The 22403-nt window shown below is 38.6% G+C and overlaps 1 protein-coding gene across 3 annotated transcripts in view; it reads left to right on the top strand.

The window, feature by feature from the left end:
- LOC139627630 (anoctamin-1-like) overlaps positions 1-12661 on the top strand; it is a 171385-nt gene extending 158724 nt beyond the window's left edge. For 2 of the 3 annotated variants that reach the window (XM_071488573.1, XM_071488588.1), the window contains exons 23-24: positions 3159-3264; positions 6974-12661. In XM_071488573.1, the coding sequence (XP_071344674.1) occupies positions 3159-3264; positions 6974-7198 (331 nt within the window). In that variant the 3' untranslated portion in view covers positions 7199-12661. The remainder of the gene's footprint in view (positions 1-3158; positions 3265-6973) is intronic. The other variant, XR_011692603.1, reaches the window with a different exon arrangement.
- Positions 12662-22403: the final 9742 nt, after the last annotated feature.

Genomic DNA, 22403 nt, shown 5'->3' with positions numbered 1-22403 from the left:
TTCTCTTTTTTGTACCATTCTCTGTAAACCCTAGAGATGGTTGTGTGGGAAAATCCCAGTAGATCAGCAGTTTCTGAAATACTCAGACCAACTCATTTGTAGTTTAATTAAGTACAAGTGATCAAATCTTTTGCTTATAATGAACAGAAGAAGCAACTATTTTGACCGAGGATAAACAAAAATTGTTCCCCAAATAACTTGTTTGTATTTTCTTAAATGTCAGAATGTGTTTTGTTATGGGTTAGAACTGACCATATATACCTTCCTATCAAAAAAGTCGACCTGTATATATTTGCATATTTCATGCATAGCTGTTCCTTCATCACAAGCTAGAAGTTCATCTACCATGACATGAGATCCTGGATTGTAGGCCAGTGGCAAGCATTCTACCCATTTGTCCCAAACATTTCTAATGGGTGCGAGTTTGTAATTTTGATTATATTTTGTTATTGTTATTTTTGTAATCGTTCATAGCATAGGGGATTGTTATTTTGCCATTGTTTGATGTCATCATCTTTCTTTGAGCTGGACTACTGTAACTCCTGTCTGCCATAAACCATGAGTCATTTTCCTGCCTCCAACATGTTCAGAATGCAGCAGATAGGCTTCTTACTAGTTTTAAAGTTACGACATGTAACTTTTCCACATTCAGTCCAGAAATGACTAGACATATGTTATATATTTTTTAGTTATGTACTTACATTATCCCAAATGTTTCTAGCAATTCCCAAACCAGAGAAATAGTGATTTGAATCATGGTAATGTTACGTTTCATTTGGTCGCCAGTCAGTGATGTCATATCCCCTATGCGCATGCATTTTAGATTAAAGATTTTTTTTTTTTTTTAAGCATTGCAGTTGCATGCCAGAAGCTGAAAAGTCATATTTATATTACCTCTGCGGATAATTGGGCTGCTGGTTAAATTCTCCCAAAGCGTGTGGTTCATAAATTACCAGTTATTCAGTTAGATTAGCAGTCTAACCTACCAACCCTTCCCTGATGTCCTGTGTCTGCAGTCCAGAGTTGGTGAAACCTGACTTTAACAGTGAAACTGCAGGTCTGTTTATTTTGGAGAGGAGGAGACCTCTGTAGATAATTCAGCTCCAGGTAAAAACTGACTGACACAGAAGGAATCCAAATTGGGAGGAGCGTACAGCAATGGTGGTGAAAACAACTCCGATGATTCCAGGCTATTATTTGATGTCATCCGATGCCATATTTTATTATTACTTTGACTGAGAGAGCCATAGCGGCAAAAGTTAAATACTTTGTGTTGAACAGATGATAACACACTACCCCATTCTTGCTTACCTTCATTGGCTTCATGTCCATTTTAGAATTCATTTTAAGATTTTACTGATAACTTTTAAAGCACACCAGGCCCTGGCCCCAAGCTACATTACAGAGTTGTTAACCCCATAATGTATGCAGTTTAGATTTTAGTCCATGTCATGAGCTACCTTTGGCTGAGAACAGTCAGATGGCAGTCGGAACAACGAGTTTCCTGAACCGGTCAGTTGTGCAGTGCAGCAACATGAGATGTTAGCTGCTGCTGCAGCGCCTGCCAGAATGGTGAGGAGAGGGTGGTTGGTATTGTCCAAGATGGCCATCATCTTACAGAGCATACATGTCTCCACACTGTCCGAAGTGAGTCCAGACTCCTACCAAGCACAGACCCAGCTAGTTAGCTTGTCAAGTCTCCTCATGTTCTTGTCTGACATGCTTTGACTGACTTAAGGGTGGACTTAGACTTGTAAAAGTCAGTGACCAACTCCTTGGTCTTGGAGATGTTCAGCAGGAGGCAGTTCTTGTTACTCCCTTCACTGAAGGCCATCATCAGATCCCTATACTCTCAATCCTCATGTAAAACAGATTGAACTCATCAGCCGGTTACATCCAAACAACCGTCAGGAGTGTTGTTGTTTAACCAGGAGACGACACTCAAAATATGCTTGTTGGTTCTTACATGTCTCCAGTGTGTTCATCACACGTTTTAGTCAGGGAGTTGACATTCCCCACAAGGAATGATGGTAGAAAAGGCTTATATCTCCATCTACTAGCCTTTAGCTTAGCCCCAGATCTGCATCCTTGGTACCGCACCATCAGCTTAGCTGGTACGGGTGGGATGTTTAACTCCATGTCTGATATGCTGTTAAGCAAGTAGGTCCTCCCTTGGGTACACTATTTTCTCCATCGTCAGACAAAACAACAATGCAGAATAAAGATGCCAAATGACAAAAAAAAAAAAAAAAAATCCCTAATAAGCAAAAAAATACAAGCTATGAGGACTTGCTGCCACTCTGCCAGTGCATCATTCAAATCAGTTATTAACTACTGTTAATTATTATTGATTATTGTTACAGATGCATATTGTGTATGCATCACTTTATGTTGTATGTAATTTCATCTTTAAAAAGTACAGCATTAGCCTGTGAAATGTAGTGGAGCAGCAGTATGAAATCAAAATAAATATTAAACAACATTAGATAACATTTTGGAATTCTGCTTTGCCCTTGGTTTTTCTTTATATAAAGAGAGGTAACACACAAAATTACAGCTACATTTACAAACACTGCAGTATGTTTAGGGGTGACTTCAATGTGGCAGACATTTTTTATTGCCTTCCCCAGATCTCTATCTCGACACCATACTGTCTGAACTGGATTGGTTTGCTCTGATATGCATTGTCGGCTGTGAGAATTGAATTTACCACAGATGGACTCCAATCAAAGTGTAGAAACATCTCAAAGATTATCAAGAGAATTAAGAGACACTTGAGCTCAAGCATTCTAAAATTCTGATTTGGCTTGAGTGTAGATTGATGAAGGAAAAAAAAAAAACAATTTTAGCATAAGCCTGCAACGTAACTAAATGACAAAAAAAAATTATGTGGTCTGAAGACTTACTGAATGCACTTAATCTATGACCCTCTATGCTCTCACTGGTAGACTCAGTGGGCAGCTGATGTTATTGGTTGTGCCAATCCGCTTGTTAAAGTTCTGCAAAAAAAAAAAAGGCAAATTAATGGAGGACCTTTGGTAGTGACTCAGTTATTCACCAGCCTCAGTTTAGTACGACATCTCCAACTGGATTAGCTGGATTAGCAGTGAATGACAGAATTGACACCAAACTCAAAAAATGTCTTTTTGTTGCTTAAGGTACAAAGACTACAGAGAACCTCCTTGGTCAACCGCTCCTTATGAGATCTCCAAGGAATTCTGGGCGGTGCTGGCTGTCCGACTGGCCTTTGTCATTGTTTTCCAGGTAAGGTGAGATATGAAGAGGAGCAGCAAATCATAAAGAATTATTAGACTGATCTTCCTCATGGGCTACTTTCTTGTGTTGGCTTGTATCTTTGTGTATAATTATTGTCTATGGATCTGATGTCAGATCAGTTATTTTCAGTGACTGGTCTGTGCAGTGGTGGTCATATCAATCACTCAAAGCACTTTACAATATAGGCCACATTCACCCATTCACACACACAGTGCTACATCTACACATAGAACGCTTCGACCATTCCCACATACATATACACTGATGGATCAGCTATCAGAGGCAATTTGGGGTTCAGTATCCTGCCCACTTTGACACACGGACTGGGGAAGAGGAGCTGGGGTTTGAACCACCATCCTTCTGATTTGTGGACAATCCGCTCTACTTCCTGAGCCTCATTTGCCCCAGACTACCCTATTATGTTTATCATCATGCAGTGAAGACTTTACACTTTTGAAAAAAGTCTCTTTTTTATGTCAGCCACAAGAACAAGATTTTGGAATAGAATGGATGAAGCACCCTCTCATAGCGATGTAGAAACTGGCTTAAATTTCTTTTTCGTAATTCATGACTCATAAGTGTATTTTGTTTTTATTTCTCTGGGCCTTAATTTTCCTATTGTTTCTCCAATTCACCTGTGCAAACCCTGTTCTCTCCTTTTGTCAACAATGTCTGTGCCTATTTCCAAAAAAACAAATCTTTTGGGAGAACAAACTAAACTGAATCAGTTCTACAAAGGATCTGATCTGTTCAAGTCACTTTGACAAGTGGAGTGTGTTCAAAAACGGCTCATGTTCAGTGATTCATTCACTAACATGACCCCTACATGAGACCTGAGTGTCAACTCAGACCTAAAATGAGAAAATAAAACCTTTTCCTTGTACTGTTGCAGATTTATAGAATGTTCTTTCTGGATATTAAAAATTGCGGATATCTGAAATTGAAATGGCACTTAGAAAATGAAAGAATATCTGGACTGTTCTTTTTGACTAGAAAGAACTGAACTACAGATATCTGCAATATATATTCAGTCTAGCTTTAAATATTCAAATGGCTACTTGCTATTTAAGGATTTTTAGATATCTTAAATTTAGTTTTGACTAGTACATAAAGTTATGTTAAGCATAAAATTAATATTTTTTCATGTCTGTGTCAGATTCAGTTCAGACATTGAAACTAAAGTGAAAGATGTCAATTTTATGTAATACTGCTGATGTGACATCAATAAAACTATCAAAACAACTGTCTATTTTTGCTGGGGTGTGTCACGCATGAAAAATAGGCGAGATACGGGATTTCTGGATTATGCGATGCATCTGCAAGGCTCCACTCCAACCCATTAACACAAAAACCAAGATCCCAGGCTCTACGCACACACCACACAGCCAGTGTGTTCCTGGCCTAAACCAATCAATGTGGCATACCTAAAATTTCAAGGGAATGTATTAGCCCCTCATAAAAGTTTGCACAAAAAACACGTGTGTCAAAAACAACATATTTCCATGCAGCGCTTTTAGTCAGTACTTATAGCTCGAGTGGATTCATGCACAGGAATGTACACTGCTCAAAAAAATTAAAGGAACACTTTGAAAACACATCAGATTTCAATGTGAAAAAATAATATGTTCGATATCTATACTGATATGGATAGTTTAATGTCTTAGGAACAAAAGGATGTCACATCTTTTGATGGAAATAAAAGTTTTCAGCCTACAGAAGGTTCAATATATAGACACCCCAAAAATCAAAGTGAAAAAATTATGTGGCAGGTTAGTCCATTTTGCCAAAATTCAATTTCTGCAACTCAAAATGCTTCTCAATATCTTGTGTGGCCCCCACGTGCTTGTATGCATGCTTGACAACGTCGCGGCATGCTCCTAATGAGACAATGGATGGTGTCTTGTGGGATGTCCTCCCAGATCTGTCTAAGGGCATCAGTGAGCTCCTGTAAAGTCTGAGGAGCAACCTGACGACATCTGATGGACCGAAACATTATGTCCCAGAGGTGTTCTATCGGGTTTAGGTCAGGTGATCGTGAGGGCCATTCAATTGTATCAATTCCTTCATCCTCCAGATACTGCCTGCACACTCTTGCCACATGAGGCCGGGCATTGTTGTGCATCAGGAGGAACCGAGGACCTACAGCACCAGCGTAGGGTCTGACCATGGGTTCAAGGATTTCATCCCGATACCTAATGGCAGTAAGACTGCCGTTCTCTAGCCTGTAGAGGTCTGTGCGTCCTTCCATGGATATGTCTCCCCAGACCATCACTGACCCACCACCGAATCGGTCATGCTGAATGATGTTGCAGGCAGCATAGCATTCTCCTTGGCTTCTCCAGACCCTTTCAGATCTATCACAGGTGCTCAGGGTGAACCTGCTCTCATCTGTGAAAAGCACAGGGCGCCAGTGGCGGACATGCCAATTCTGGTGTTCTATGGCAAATGCCAATCGAGCTCCACGGTGCTGGGCAGTGAGCACAGGGCACACTACAGGACGTCGCACCCTGAGGCCACCCTCATGAAGTCTGTTTCTGACTGTTTGGGCAGAAACATTCACACCAGTGGCCTGCTGCAGGTCCTTCTGTAGGGCTCGGGCAGTGCTCAACCTGTTCCTCCTTGCACAAAGCAGCAGATATCGGTCCTGCTGATGGGTTGAGGACCGTCTACGGCCCTGTCCAGCTCTCCTAGAGTAACTGCCTGTCTCCTGGAATCTCCTCCATATTCTGGAGATTGTGCTGGGAGACACATCAAATCTCCTTGCAACGGCACACGTGGATGTGCCATCCTGGAGACATTGGACAATCTGTGCAACTTCTGTAGGGTTAAGAAATCGCCTCATGCTCCCAGTCGTGATAATGACTCTAGCTAAAGCCAACACAAGTGGAAAACCAGTTCAAAAAGATCAAGAGGGAGAAACTTGAAATGGCCTCCACATGCAAAACCAGTCCTGTTTTGGGGGTCGTCTCATTGCTTCCCCTCTAGTGCACCTGTTGATAATTCCATCAACACCAACGCAGCTGAAACTGATTAACAACCCCCTCTGCCACTTAACTGACCAAATCATTATCAGAAAAGTGCAATTGAATTCATGCCATACCCTGATAAAAAACTGTTCCTTTAATTTTTTTGAGCAGTGTATTATCTAAGGGATTGTATCGTACATTAACTCAGTTTTTGCCTCAAACCCTAAAAGATACAGCTACAGACTTGTAGCTTTGTATCTGATTTTCTTTTGCCAGTGAGTGAATTCAACTGAGTAGTCAGTGTGACCCATTTGGACAGTCCTAATCCCTACCATAACGCCAATGCTGCTCTGTAACATTTTTATTCCTGGACATTGTAGGTTCATTACAGTTAAACACACAGTTCAAGGCTGTGGGATTTCTCTGTTACCTTTTAGTGTGTGCCATGTTAGTGTATTTACAAAATCAATATTTGTCACGTTGCTGTTTGTTCCATGGTTTTCTTGATTTCATTTGCATCTAAATGTGACCCCCATACTGTTTCCACTAATCTTCTTCCATAAATTTTTGTGTGATATTTTCTGTAACTTCAAGTTTTACACAGTATTCCTTTAGGATTGAAAGAATCTGCATTATAAATCACATTTACTGTAACTTTAACATGGTTCAATTTTATAATTCATTATAGAAAACAAAGAAAAAAACATGATTCTTCCATTTATCTCTACCAGAATGTTGTGATGCTGATGAGCGACATTGTGGACTGGCTAATTCCAGACATCCCTAAAGACATCAGCCTTCAGATCCACAAGGAGAAGATCCTACTGGTAGACCTCTTTATGAAAGAAGAGCAAGGCAAGGTCTATATCCATGAGAGCAGGGCCTCTGTGGGAGGCACGGAGAACTGCAGCAGGAGCAAAAACAACAACAGCACAATGGCTCACCCACACTCTTGACTGCACACAAACAGCATCAAAAATATCTAATGTTCCTAACAGTTGTTTCTTACTGCACTCTCAGTCAGCAAGTAAAAGCCTGCTTGTAGACGGCTTGCTCAGGCCAACCTACACTCTGTTTTTGGTCTTATTCAGAACATTCCAACAACTGGAAGAGCAGCTGGCTATATGCAGCGGGAAGAAAGCAAGGGTATGGGGTTCTATTTATGTGAACCACATGCACACTGCCTATGTCGATCGAAAATCTGACAAAATGTTTGTCTATGTGTGTTCAACTTTGAACTGAAAATTCAGTTGTGACAAAACTATTTTGACAATCAGATTGTGTACGTTGATTGCTCATCTGACAAAACATTTGTCAGTGTCAATTTAACAATTCAACTAATGAAGCAAAAAAAAAAGAAAGAAAAAAAGTTGTTGACTGTGTTTTTTTAAGTTCAATCAGGAAGACTATGTTTATGCCTCATGCTTTCACAATTCTCTCTTGCTCTCTCCCACTCTTACCACTACAGGTTTTCGGTAACAAATCCGATTTTGCCACAATCTCACTGAGAGATTGTCTGACTGAGCTCCTGTCATCTTGTTGCAGTCCCTGTTGTTTGACTATGTTGTTGTGCATGTCATCCTGATGTGTAGTTTGACTGTGTTGTTGTATGTGCCCTTCATCTGTGTTATTTATGTTATCCCAACATATGTTGTCCTGATGTGTTGTTTGAACAACACAGCAGCACACAGCAACACAGTAAGATGACACGAGCAACAACACAGTCAAACGACAGGGCAGGACAGGACAGAGCAACAAGATGATAAATGAACAGTTTGAAGTTGAATTGGGACAAACAAATGTCAGTTGAATTATCAACATACACAATCCCACTGTTAAAATAGTTTTGCCATAACTGAACTACAGTTATGTTCAATAGATGTGATGATGATGATTTGTCAAATGTTCAGTTGACATAAACAGTGCACATGTAGATATATTTTTGAACTAAATGGAAATCCATACAAAATTGGAGAATTGTGAAAAAGTATCCCACTCAGTATTGTGTACGTATTTGTAAATGTATACAACAATCTCTAGATGTGCACTCAAATTTGTGAATCTGTACAGCAATCTTTAAATGAGTATTCAGCTTTGTGTAATGACATACATTTTTCACTCACATAGAAAATTGCTCAGATTTGTAAAGGATACACAAAACTGTGGATTTACAAGTGTCTGAGATGTGTACTCAAAAACATGTAAATGGCTTTTTACAAATCTGTAAAAAGAGAGACATAGACTAAGCCTATTGCAAAGGTACTAAAAATCACCACAGTTTCTCCATTTAGATAGTTACTTACAGTTACAAACTGGAGAGTTTAAGTCATGACATCATGTCAAGGCTAGCTTCTGTTCCAACAGATTCTCTAACTCAGCGCAGTCTTTCTTTTAGCATTTCATCACCAATCTTTGTGAAAAACTGATGTGTGTTCCTGGGGGTTACTTTCCATATTCTAAGACAATTCACCACTCACCAGTTGCTATAAGAAATTGTGTACTTAGTGAGAACAGTAAAAATCTGCAGCTCCCATGAAGAAAATTCAAGTGAGGCAGTGCAGGTACTAGCATCATTTTAACTTGGTTTCATCTGTCAGTGATTCTTGAGATCAGGGACAAAACAGATTCAGATTTTCAAAAAAAAAAAACGATCTTGATTATTTTCCAAGCCTATGTGTCCATATTTGTAAAATTAGGTTTTGGCTATTTTGTTTTTATATAAATTACATGTTTTCTGGATCAGCATTAGGCTTTTGTCAACACTATCAGACACAGAAATTATTTTGAATTAACCTATCAAAGATATTTTGACTCTTAGAAGTTTCTTGGTTCTCTTAATGATACACACATTTTCAAATGAATCATGTCACTTTTTAAAAGTTAGATTAGTCAATGTTTAATGACTGCAGTTTAGGTTATATAGATTAATCAACTTTATATTTGGCCTCCACAATTAACAGTTATACTTAGAAGCATAAAATTACACATTAACTTTGAAAATGGAATTGTTTATATACAAACAATCTTGAAGGAACAAAACATATATTCTTTAAAACAAAAAAAAAAACAAAAAAAAAAACAAAAAACATACAGCCCTACTGTTGCAGTTTACAAGGAACAGGACATTAGTTCATTCAAAATGACAACTGATCTCTCACAGCTTTTGTAATGTTGCCGGATATGATGATATTAAGATATGAAGAAAATATTATGTAATACCTAACCATTCTTTTCTTGGATTTACATCTCAAGGGAGTAAAAGGACTTAAAACATCAGACAATAGACACTGCATAGTTGTAAAGTCCACAATTTCTTAAAGATTCTGTAAAGCAGAAAAACATATGAGTTCTGAGTTTGCCACACCACAGAAAAATGGCATATCAAACCCCCTGCCAAATTTGAATGAACAAAAATATAGCCAAATATATAAAATTCAGTTTCAAACTTGTGAAAAAATAACCAGTATTATCAACTCTGGAACACTGGGAGCGTGTCCACTGTAGGCACTGAAACCACGCCCAACGTCAGGAGAGCTTCCGCATCACTTAACAGTCTAACAAATTTATGCTGAAAGGAAACATGACGGTGTCCAACAGCTATATTGACTGTACACACTCGCATTGAATATATTTTCACATTACAAATTGCTCTAAATTGTCCGATACCCTGGACCTTTTCTATTTCAATGCCGGCATCAGGAAGAGAATAGCTTATAAGCTATACATTGAGCTAACTTAGCCCATTTTCCACTGGGCTAAGTTAAAAAACCTGCTAAGACCCGCTAACATTGGGCTTTTGCCAGCAATGCTGAAGGGTTTAATCGGCATTCACAGGCGGTTTAAATGAATTTGCAGTAGACACGGGTATTTATTGGCTCCTGCTCCGATTGGCTCTGATCGGGATTGATGTAAATACAAAACCAGGGTGAACAAGCAAATTTTCGCCTCTTTTCCTGCTGTAACGTCTCTCAGAGGACACAGACACAGGCCTGTCACCTGTCCGGCATTGCACCGTTACACCAGAACCTCTGCAGCTACACTGACGGTTGGGATGAAAGAGTGAGCTGCAGCTCTGAAAGTTTTAAAAACACACAATCACAGATCGAAACATCCAGAGGCTCCAACACTTTGACAGACTTTCACCAGTTTGCAGGGCAGCCAGATGACATCGCTGCTTGCAGTTGTGTCTACTCAGTCCAAACAGAAAGACAAACTTGACTGGTGGTGGAAAAGGAGTGTATCGGCTTTTTTTTTTTTTTTTAGTTATTTTTTGGGGCTTTTGTGCCTTTATTTGATAGGACAGTGGAGATTGACAGGAAAGGTGCAGAGAGAGGGGAATGACATGCAGGAAAGAGTCAGGCCGGTCAGGAGTCGAACTGGTGACTCACCTGCTAAGAGCATTTGTGCTCATGTGGTACACACCCTAACCATTCAGCTATCGGGTCGCCCCAGGAGTGTATCGGCTTTTAATAGCGCTTTTAAAAAACCCACTTATACCTGGTAATTTTAGTGGAAAAAGGGTATTTGATGAGAGGATGAACCAGGACTATCCTTCTGGTCTTCTATCTATTGATACATTATTCTCTAATTACTAATAACACCACACTGTTGGTATTGCAGCCTCTAGGAAAGACACATTTTGGGAGGCAAGGCTTAGCTAATCAGCAATAACTCGACACTGAGCAGGAGAACCACTGATGCTAGTACATTCCATACTTTTATGCAGTTACAGCTTTAGGGGCGGGGTATGCTAAGTAGGGGTCCAAGTGTGTCACCAGTACCCCGTTTAGGGCCCACCCAAAAAAACGCATTTCACACATTTTCAGGAATAGTTCTCCAACATATTTATTGATTTTATAAACTGTGAATTTGCTTTACAGGATCTTTAAACTAATTCAGATCATTCAAAATCCTTCAAATGACAGCTGAAACTTTAAAAATCCTGCAAAACTGTTATAAAATCTATGATGAACTCCATGACCAGAGGAATTTATTTTATTTTATTTTCTAAAATGTGATAGACACAACCTATTAGTGCCCTAACGATGTTTCGTTAGGGCACTGATATTAAAATTCCTCACCAGAGAACATGGCCTGATCTGAAGTCTGTGTTTGAAGGTTTAGAAACAAAGAAAGATTCCTTTAGTTTTAAACATTTGCTCTGTTTACGACAACCAAACTTCATCAAATTCATTCTACAAGCTTTTTATTCTACAGGTTCGATTTCACACAAATCTTGCATTTTGTTAATTACAGTGCTGACACCCTATAGTTGTGACATGCAAGGTATTAATGAATAGGTATGGAATGAAAGGAATATTGAAAACTTACCAGAGCTTCAGTGGTCTTATCGCATTAGGAAGAACAAAGAAGTGGTATCGGGAAACTCAGAGTTTTAGCTGCCGACAATAATTACTGATTTTTTTAATTTTTCAAAAATGTAGAATGGTCTTGACAAAAACTCAGGATCAATCGACTATAAGAAACATTAAATTAATATATATATTCTAACTTTATAGTCATGAAATTATTTACTCAACACATATGTAAATATGATGTTTAATTTTACAATTCTTTTAATACTTCTTAAGCTATTTTAATTTAATGACACCTGCTTCAGGACAAGGGGTTTTTCAGGCACATATTTCATCATTTAGAGTAAAATAAATATTTATAAAACAACATGAAATAATATTATGTTTTGCTAACATCGTTCTGGTTAGTCTTTTGGTTTATGAATGAATAATATTATGTACATTTTTTAACCCAAAAACTGTGTTTTATCCAGCAGACATTTTGTCCCAGATCTGTCACTTCTGTGTGACCTGTCAGAACTTTGAATTCTCCAGTGTCCCACAGTACCAAAATGCCAACAAGGTCACAGCTACAGAAACATTCTGACATTGGGCTTTGAAAAACATGTAAAAGGTCAAGAATATAACAATTGTGTTCCATGTCATTTCCATCCCAAGTTTTGAGCGACTAGCTTACCAGGTAAGCCTAGAAATGGACTGCAACATTGACTTTTAATGTGTCTGTAATGGTGTATCTTGTCCAAAGCAATAATGAAATATAATATGAAATATAATGAAATAAAATGTGTGAATGCGTTGCTGTTGACAGCATTTCTATAATATCTTTACTCAATTTGATTTCCTGCTTCAGCTATTCATGTAGGCCCATTGCAAACACATGGTTATGTAAATACAATAATGCAACACATTTTCTCAAATGGAACTGTCACTGAATAACCAACCTGCATTCAAACCATTTCCAGTGAACAAAAAGTTCCTGTCGTTATAATTTAGATCAAATGTCAAATGTCTGTCCAATTGTATATTTTCTGTGCCCATATAGCTCTCCTGTTGTTAAGTGGTGAATGACAAAATATGCATATTAAACTTCTGACTGGGAACCAAGTTTTAGCTTGGTTATTGCAGTGGAACAGCTCTGCCATCTAAGCTGAAAATCACAATGAGCTACCATTAAGATAGCCATTCATCTGCTGTGAAGATAATGTACCGACTGCTGATCATGTCATAACTTTATCAAAACATCAGCAATGTTTCTTTTGAGTTACTTTGGCTGAATAGAACTCATTTAAACCTCAGTATTGAGTTAAACTATCATTTCTTTCCAGAAGGTTTCAGAAACAGCCTGGCCTGGAGCCAATCCCAGCTGGCATTGAACAGGATGCCAGTCTATCACAAGGCTGACATACAAAGACAAACAACCAGTCATGCTCACATTTAGACCTATGGGAAATTTAGAGTTACCAATTAACCTAATGTGCATGTCTATGGACCATGGCAGGAAGCCACAGTACCTGTAGGGAACCCACACAGGCATGAGAAGAACATGCTCACTGAGAATAACAAGAGCAGTGATGTAAATCATCACAGTTTTGTTATTATCAGAAGAAGAGAAAGGAGTAGGTAAATGCTTGTGGACGAACACAACTTCCAACAGACCCGTGACTGTGCTCTTAACATTTCTGTCATGATGAATTTGATGCACTTAGCCGACTACTGTTGCTAAAAGAGCTCACGTGCTGCTGGTTACAGGTGAAGACTAAAACTAAATGCTGTGCCTTACAATCTCAACGACCCCATATAGCAAGTTAAATTACCTTTAAGAAACATAAAAGGAAGGAGACACTGGATGCGCCTATGCTGGGTTGTCAACAACCCACCCCTGCAAGGGCAACCAGCAGACACAAACCAGATCATGGAGGAACCTGACAATCCATCAGTTCAGCCTGTGCAGCAATTCATAAGTGTACATTGTTCTTACTGATGGAGCAACTCAAACAGATATATACACGTTTGATGCAGCAGTACAGTGGCCAGTGAATGTGCACAATCCTGTAACAACAGACCATGTTTACAGTGAGAAATGCGTAATTGAATTAGTATAACAAGAAGTGGACAGTAAGTCCCAGGATCTGGTCCTCTCAAAAAATTAACTTTGAAGAGTCAGCCACGCTACAGACAAGCTGATAATTAATTTGAACATCCAGGAATCACAAACTTCAGCTAAAACCCATTAAGAAGATATGCTTTTTCTAGTTTTCAAGGAACAGTTAAAACAATTGTATCAGCATTGTTTAAAGTGTGGCTCCTTGATTGTCAAGGAAGATATGAAAGAGCTGCAAATGAAGGATCACAGTTGGCTAATGTGCTAGTGGCTGTAGTGACTGAAAGAATGCGATCATGGGTACAAGTGGCTGAAATGGGTTTCCTCCATAGGGAGGTTGGTTGCCTGTCTTAGAGGCAGGGTGAGAAGCCCATCCGGAGGGAACTCAGAGTAGAGCCACTGCTCCTTCATGTCGAAAGGAGCCAGCTGAGGTGTTTTGGGCATCTGGTAAGGACGCCTCCTGGGTGCTTCTCTTTGGAGGTTTCCTGGGCATGTCCAACTGGGAGGAGGCCCCAGGGAACTTTCTGGAGAGATTATATATCTCATCTGGCCTGGGAACACCTTGGGATCCCCCAGGAGGAGCTGGAAAGTGTTGCTGGGGAGCGGGATGCCTGGAATTCCCTGCTCCCGGCTGTGGAGAAGCATTATTGTTACATGTAGAAAATGGTGGCTGATGTTCTCTTCTCTGTGTCAGGTATGTGACCAAGGCATGGATACAAGAGTGAACCAAACACATACTATGGCTCCACAAGAGAGACTATCCAGATCACAGATAATTTTTCAAACACAGCAGTTTTATTGTGTCAGGTAGGTAAGTTTCATCATTATAAACACAAACATTGTTCAAACCCACATCTTTAATTTTAAATTAAAGTTGTGGGTGTTTTCATGGACACATCTTTGTATTTTTCATATCAGGGTACAGTTTGTAATAGCAATTTCATTTCAGTCATTAAACATTTTTGTTTGTGCTTAGATATTTTTGTTGAGCTGTACATTTCATTTACTTCTGCATGATCAATATTTTTGAGTAATTTTTAAAATTATAACTTTCATTGTTTTTCAACTGAGGACAACTGATTGATGCAAATGCAAAACACTAGTGATACTATTAGTTCTCCAGTAGATATGGGAGGGTGGTACAATGAAATATATGTGCTATATAATGCAAACTAACACTATTTGGTTAAATTTCATAATTTTTAAACTTGGTCAGAAAATATTATCGGCATCATGGTGGAGTGGTTATCACTGTTGCCTCACAGCAAGAAGGTTCTGTATTTGAACCTGGGGCCTGGTGCCTCTCTGGGTGGAGTTTGTATGGTCTGCGTGGGTTCTGTCCAGGTACTTGGGCTTCCTCCTGCAGTCCAAAGACATGCTCTGAATGTTATTTCAGGTTTCAGTGTTTTTAAGAAAGCCAGCTTAAATTCAGGACTAATTCTCAGTGACTGTGTGGGTTCCCTCGGTGGGTTCCCTAGGTGTGAATTTGAGCGTGAATGGTTGTTTGTCTTTATATGTGAGCCCTGTGATGAACTGGCGTCTTGTCCAAGGTGTACCCCGCCCCTCACCCAATCTCAACAAGGACCTCCAGCCCCCTTGTGACCCTGTACAGATAAACAGCATAGACAATGGATAGAGTAAAACTGAATTTAATGCATTATAACACTAAAGACTCTTATAATGTAAAAGGAAAATTGTTTTAGCCTAGATTGTCTCAGTGTTTACTAAAGACACAAAGTTGTTGATTCTGTGTAGGTTTCACTCATACTTAACAATTGTGAGTTCACAGTGTTATTAATGTGTCTTTGCTTGTGTCTTGTTTCAGAAACTAATTTATTGTTCAAAGCATTGAAAGTTGAAGCAGATGAAAACATGGTTTATTTTGAATACTGTCTCAAAATATCAGCAATGATTCCTTTGAGATTGTTGTGCTGAGTAAAATTCATTTTAAACTCAATATCAAGGTTAATGTTTATTTCTTCCCAGAAGGTTTTAATTTAAATGTTTCCTCTCTAGAAACACTAAAGCACTGAACATAAAAGCAAATTAGTTTTAGTTTAGATTGTCTCAGTGTTTTCTCAAAACACTACATTGTAGATTCTAAGCACTTTTCATGAACAAAGGTAAGGTGACTTCACTACATTATGAAATGTTGTAAATTATAGACATGGAGGTACTGTTCAAAGTAATGAAAAAGTGAAGCAGATGGAAAAGATGGTTTGTTATGAACACTGTCTCAAAACAGCACAGATGATTCTTTTGAGTTACTTTTGCTGAGTAGATTTAACAACTGTGTCTTTTGTGCAAACAATGAGACAACAGAGGTTAAAATTCTTTATTCCCGAAATGTGTTGCAAACATATCTCCTATCTAGAGACATTAAAGGATCTATAACATGAAAGCAATAGTTTTTGCATTGACTGTCTCTGTATTTGCTCAAAATGCACAGTTGTTGATTCTGAGCGCTTTTCACAAAGTGAATGTGATTTTTCTATGTTATTAAACTTTGCTTGTCAGTATGTTTCAGGAGCAATAAAAAGTTGAAGCAAATGAAGGAAAAGATGGTTTGGTGTGAATACTGTCTCAAAATATCAGCAATGATTCCTTTGAGATTGTTGTGCTGAGTGAATACTGTCAGTGAATACTGTCTCAAAATATTACAGATGATTTTTTTTAATTAGTTTGCCAGAGTAGAGTCAACAACAGTGTATTTTGCACAAACACTTGAGACATAAGAAGCTAAAATGATTCTTTAGTTCAAGAATCTATTACAAACATGTTTCCTGTCTAAAACTAAAGACTCAATAACATGAAAGCAAAAATAGTTGTTGATTCTGAGCACTTTTCATTGAGACTAAGTGAATGTGAAATCACTATGTTATTAAACGTGTCTTATCCCTAAGTTTCAGAAACAAGTGTACTTTTCAAAACTTCGCAAAGTTTAAGATGGTTTATTATGAACATTATCTCAAAACAGCAAATTTGAAGTATGTGAAGAAAAATTTAGATAGGACAGTCGACACTGACAGGAAATGGGCACAGAGAGGGGGCAATGAGAGGCAATAGGGTTAGGGTTAGGGTTAGGGGTTAGGCAATAAAAGGCCCAGCTTTCACCCAAATGTCCTTCCATAATACAACATTACACAAATGTAAAACTCATCACCCATACTATCCTGCTAAATTTTAAGATTTGCATGACAATGACAAAAAATACACATTGCATTATCATCACTGAGTCCTAATTATTACAAGTTTCAACTTACTCTTTTTTTCAGCATTAAAAAATATCTCCTCTCTGCTTGCTCATGTTGACTCTGTGAATGAAATCTAATCTGAGTTCAGTAAAATAGTCATGCCTTTGAACTAATACACAGTAGTGGATGAAAAATTAAGACCATTTACTTAGGTAAAAGTACGAGTACAGCAATGGAAAAATACTCTCTTACAAGTAATGGTCCTGCATGAAAAGTAAAAGTAAGTAAAAAGTACATGAATATTAACAGAGAAATGTAGTTAAAGTATAATAGTAAAAATACTGTTTAGTGCCCTCTGACTGATGTATTATTATATATTAAATGAATTACTTCATTTATGTACAGGGTCACCAGATAAACCTGAAGGGTCATGAGATGATTAATTGGAGAAGAAAAATAAGAAGAAAAAACACAATTCTGATACATTATCAGTTTTTGGACTGTAGTATCTGAAGTTCTATAGGATATGTAACTTTATGGGTTTGGTATGTTTAGATAGGGGCCCCAGGTCAGAGGATGCACTAGGAGATGGGTGCTTCTCTGTTTAGGAGAATGTGGCCTTTTTTGGTCTTAGGTCTAGGGGTTTTGGGAGATGACTGTCCCTCTGAATGAGGCCTTTTATGGTATGGATTACATACGTTGTCTTAGGTTCAGGAAGACAACCAACTCATATAGATGGGGAGTTAGAGCAGTTATTCAGAGGAGATTCACATTGGCTTCGACTCTCAGGCAACCCAGGGTGCTTGACTTGATGCTGGACTTCTTTGTAATAAACCTCTTTATATACAAGCAAGACGGTGTCAACGGAGTTTTCTTCATCATCATCACATCATTGCTGTTTAAGAAACAACAGGACTTTTTCCTCTAAAAATTAGTTTTTGGTTTCAGACATTTTGGATTGGTGATGGAGTGTCAAACAAACATTGTAAAGGAATCAGGCAGCTTTCTACCTAAACTGAAACTTAAGGCAAAAGTTGAAAAGTTGCTAACATGAGCATTCATCTGTAAACACTGACAGTGTAATTCAGAAACTCTGATGGTAAGATAATAAAATGCTTGAAACAAGCTGTACCATTAAATACCGCATAACATTTACCTACAGTACAGTGTCGCACAAGGGTACAGAGGTGGCGCAATGCTCTGATGTGACTGAGAACAGAACTGACAAACCATCTTGGTTCCAAAAATTAAGGGCTACTTTAGGGTTGTCTGATATCGTATTACAAGATTCTTCTGGGAATTAATATGTAAGAAAATAAAGTTTCTTAAAGAAGCTAGATCATTAATTACTGCTATTTACATTTACCTACAGTGTCGCAGATGGCATAGAGGTGGAGCGATGCATTGATGTGAGTGAGGCAGACAGAGGAAAGTAAACATCAGTGTTATGCAATGGTAACCCGCAATTCGAACTCTGCAGTCCACTTAAAGAATAAGTCATTCTGAGTTCAGGATTAAATTAAACTGTCTTTTAACAATAGTCCCTTTATAATTATAATTACTAAATAGTATGGTCTTGCAGCATATGATGAACATTCAGTGACTTGACTTTAATTTCAAGTACTTAGCTTTATTGAGGGCATTTCAGCATAACATGCACATAGTGTCAGACCTGAGAAAGACCAGGCAACTAATGTATCACTCCACCGCTCTCTCAACACTATTACATCAGTATTCGTGCACAGCACTATATCCTCCTTTCACTGTTGCTATAATAATCAAAGTTTAATTGATTATAGTGAATGTGCACAATATGCACCAATTTTGCTCGCATTTACTTTAACACAAATAAACCCAGGGCTCATATTCACATTCAACTCCCTTGTTACCAGTTTTTGAGAATGTTAACATAGTGTCTCAAAATACACCATGTTATACCTTTCTTTTCTCTGCACACAGCACAATTACAGTTTTTCATTCATCAGATGACATCTGATGAAAATAAGATTGCATTAACACCCATTCATATTTACGAGTGACATCATGTTCATAATCTGTTGTATCTGTAGTGGTATTGATCATGAACCACTATGAACATGCTTTCCCTCATTTCAAAAAAATGAGGGAAAGAATGGTCTTGTCTGGTCTTGTGTCAGTACTCACAGAAGTTTCTTTGTTAAGAAACATTGAAATTTGAAGTTGTGGGGAAAAAATGATCTTGGTTTGAATTTCTGTGAATATTTTTTCAAAAACATTACGTATATTAATTGTGATTCACATTGCTCAGAAAAACTAATTTCCAACTCATTATACAGTAAAGCTGAAATATGGTTTTATTTGAGATTCTGTCAGTTACTAAAAACACAGTAGATGTTTTTTTGACTCATCATCACTAAGACTTGTACACTGAGTCCAGAATGATGTTAAGAACAGATTCAATGATACAGAGTGTTCTCTCTGAGAACAGGTTCAATGATACAGGTTCTCTCTAAAAACAGGTTCAGTTCTCCTTTAGAACAGGTTCAATGATACAGAGTGTTCTCCCTAAGAACAGGTTCAACTACTTCTGCTACAGACTTCATCCCAGCTGACTCTGACTATTCCTATGGGCTGTTTTGACTCTTAATGTTTGAACTTTTGTTGATTTCCTGTTTTACTTTGAAATGACTTCCCTTGTGAAAAGAGAGAAAGAGAGACCAGGAACAGCTGTATAGGTAATGATGTTATCAATAATAATAATAAATAACAGTGGTATAATAGTAATAATGAGTGCTGCAGTGGTAGATCTGGATCATGCTGTTCCAAAAACAGAGATACCTGCAGAATGAGGACAGAGACAGGGAGAGAGAGGAGAAGCACAAACTACGGGAGAGAAAAAAATACAAAGTAGTAGGAGTAGTAGTAGTAGTAGGCTAGTTCAAAATGAATGAAAGTAATGGAAGTGTTTTTTTTAAATGCAAGCAAAAAACAGGAGCGGGAGGTGTCTTTAATAAGAAGTGTGTCATCTATCACACGAAGCCAGGGTTTATCTGGATCAAAAAGTTATGGAACATCACGTGCAAGCTAAGCCAGACTGGACAAGGCTACTGTTAGAAGTGCACCACAACCTGAGGCTAGCTGTAGCAGCAGCAGCAGCTCACAGAGGATTTAGCAGGTGTTTGACCCAGCGTCGTGGGGGGCAATCGACAAAGATGCTGGCACTGTCTTGTCAGGAGATCTGTAATAAACTGCAGACATCCAGCTTGTAACACTAAAGACAGTGGCTTGCCTCAGACATGGATTAGAGCAGGCTTTTAGACAGGACAGAGTCATCGGGGACAGAACGATTCTATTGGGAAGAAACAACGAGCAGCTGATACAGAGGTTTAATTCTGTAGGATTGATCTAGTAGAACAGCTGCCACCGGACTTGGTCTGTGTATCGGACCACAACACATCCTCTGGGACAGTGTGTTATACCAGATCTTCGAGACTGGAGGAATAAAGAGTGGCAGCCCACTGACATGCTGTCTGATGACACTGATGATGGCTCAGAGGTCTGAACAACAATGGTGGTGTCACACTGTCCACATATGTTGAGTGATGCATTTGCACATGCTCCTCTACACTGTCCCGTTCATCCAAACCATTCCTGAATCAGCGGTCTGCGATCTGGATGCAGTCTAGTGGAGTGGACAAGTGCGTCATGGTTTTCATGGCTGCATTTCCATGTCCATGTTTCCGGTCCTTCGCTTGTCGCTTTGGATAGAAGTGTCTGCTAAATGAGTAAATGTAAATGTGCAGTGGCTGTTATCAGGGCACCAATGGACTTCTGTAGTGTGAGGACGCTCTCTCCCAGGAATTACCCAGTGAGGGCTCTGTCTACTTTCAGACACTGGTTTTTCATTTTATACCAGAATCATTTTTTCACTTTATACACTTTACACTTTATAGAATGGTCATTCTATCCTCTTGGCTTTTATTTTTAAATATTTATGTTTACTTTGGTGTCACCTGACTACATTTCTTCATTCCTCAATTCAATGAGGAAAAATGAAAGAAAGGACTTTTCAAACACCAGAATTGAATTGTTTCTTCCAATTTGATGTTTTGTTCAAGGTTTTGAATCATAGGCTACTATTTGTTGGAAACACATGTAGCTTATCCAGGATTTACACTGACAGGCTACAGCCTATGATCACAACCTGAAGAAAAATATCAACGCTGAGAGATATCCTCCATCATACAGGATTTACACCACATGATTGCAGCAATGCTTTCCTGGGCCAGGCAACAATATCAGTACCACATAGTGTAACTTATACAAATACATACTGCCTCATCTCCACCAGTCCAATTCTATCATTTAGATTCTTCTATAATTCACACACGTGAGTGTTTTCTTTCCTGTTTGTCTGTCTCCTCCTCTCCTGTTTCCAGATGCTCTTTTGGTCCTCTCCATCCTCGGCGATGATGTGAAGATGATGAAGGAAACTTCACTCACACCATCTTGCTTGTTTATAAAAAGGTTTATTACAAAGAAGTCCAGCATCAAGCACCATGGATTGCCTGAGAGAGGATTCGAAGCCAATATGAATCTCCTCCCCGCTTATATAGGTTGGTTGTTCTTGTGAACCTAAGACAAAGTATATGGTCCATACCAAAAGAGGCCTCATTTTCCTAAGACAGAGAGGCACCCATCTCCCATGGCACCTTTTGACCTGGGGACCCTAACTAAACATACCAAACCCATGAAGTCACATACCATATGGAACTTCAGATACTACACTAGTGATAAAAAAGGATGCAAACAGCATAGGTCAACCAAAATCTAACCCAGTCTCCCATTTTGTGATGTCAGACCTTTTTTCTTTCTTTAACAAATCAGACATAGTACAGGGCATATATGGAATAGTTCTATTTCATTGTGGAGAGCACTGCCAGTACTGCTTCTCTCCCTCCAGCTGTTGCACTAGTTTAGCGCTCCCAGTGACAGATGAGCGCCAAAGCATGCTAACATGCTATTATTTTATTTGATTAATTTTGTAATATTTTGTGGTGTAGTTTTTAATTGTTAATGGTTATATGGTAAGACAGCAACAAGTAGTAACATCACAACACATAATATATGCATAATATTAGTTTATCCTTTACATATCTGAATAATTACTATGATATCCATACAGCGTCCTGGAACATGTACACTTCAGTCCCTTAATGTCAATAAATTACATATGAGATTATTGTGTTGTTGTGTTAGGCAGAGAAAGTGGTAAGGTGACCAGCTGCCACAGACAACCATGATTAAGTCAGAAACGACTTGAAAAGTTTAAATTGTGATAATCCTATTGTTGTATATGATAGTTAAATTGTTTGAAAAGGCACTCATTTATCTACATTTTCATGTGTACATTGTTTGTTCAGCATGAACACGTCTACAGGCTTTCGTCTTGGTGCTTGAATTTCCAAGCATCCCTAAATACCTAATCTAATAGAAATAGACTGTTAAAGATGGCGGCGCGCACGGGTGCAGCGGCTCTCAGCTCTCCAGTTTGGTGCTTGTTTTTATTGTT

Source organism: Trachinotus anak, unplaced genomic scaffold, assembly GCF_046630095.1.
Source record: "Trachinotus anak isolate AG129_WGS33_773 ecotype Australia unplaced genomic scaffold, CSIRO_AGI_Tana_v1 ptg000002l, whole genome shotgun sequence".
NCBI classification, from domain to species: domain Eukaryota; kingdom Metazoa; phylum Chordata; class Actinopteri; order Carangiformes; family Carangidae; genus Trachinotus; species Trachinotus anak.
This window is presented reverse-complemented; position numbering and strand designations above follow the sequence as displayed.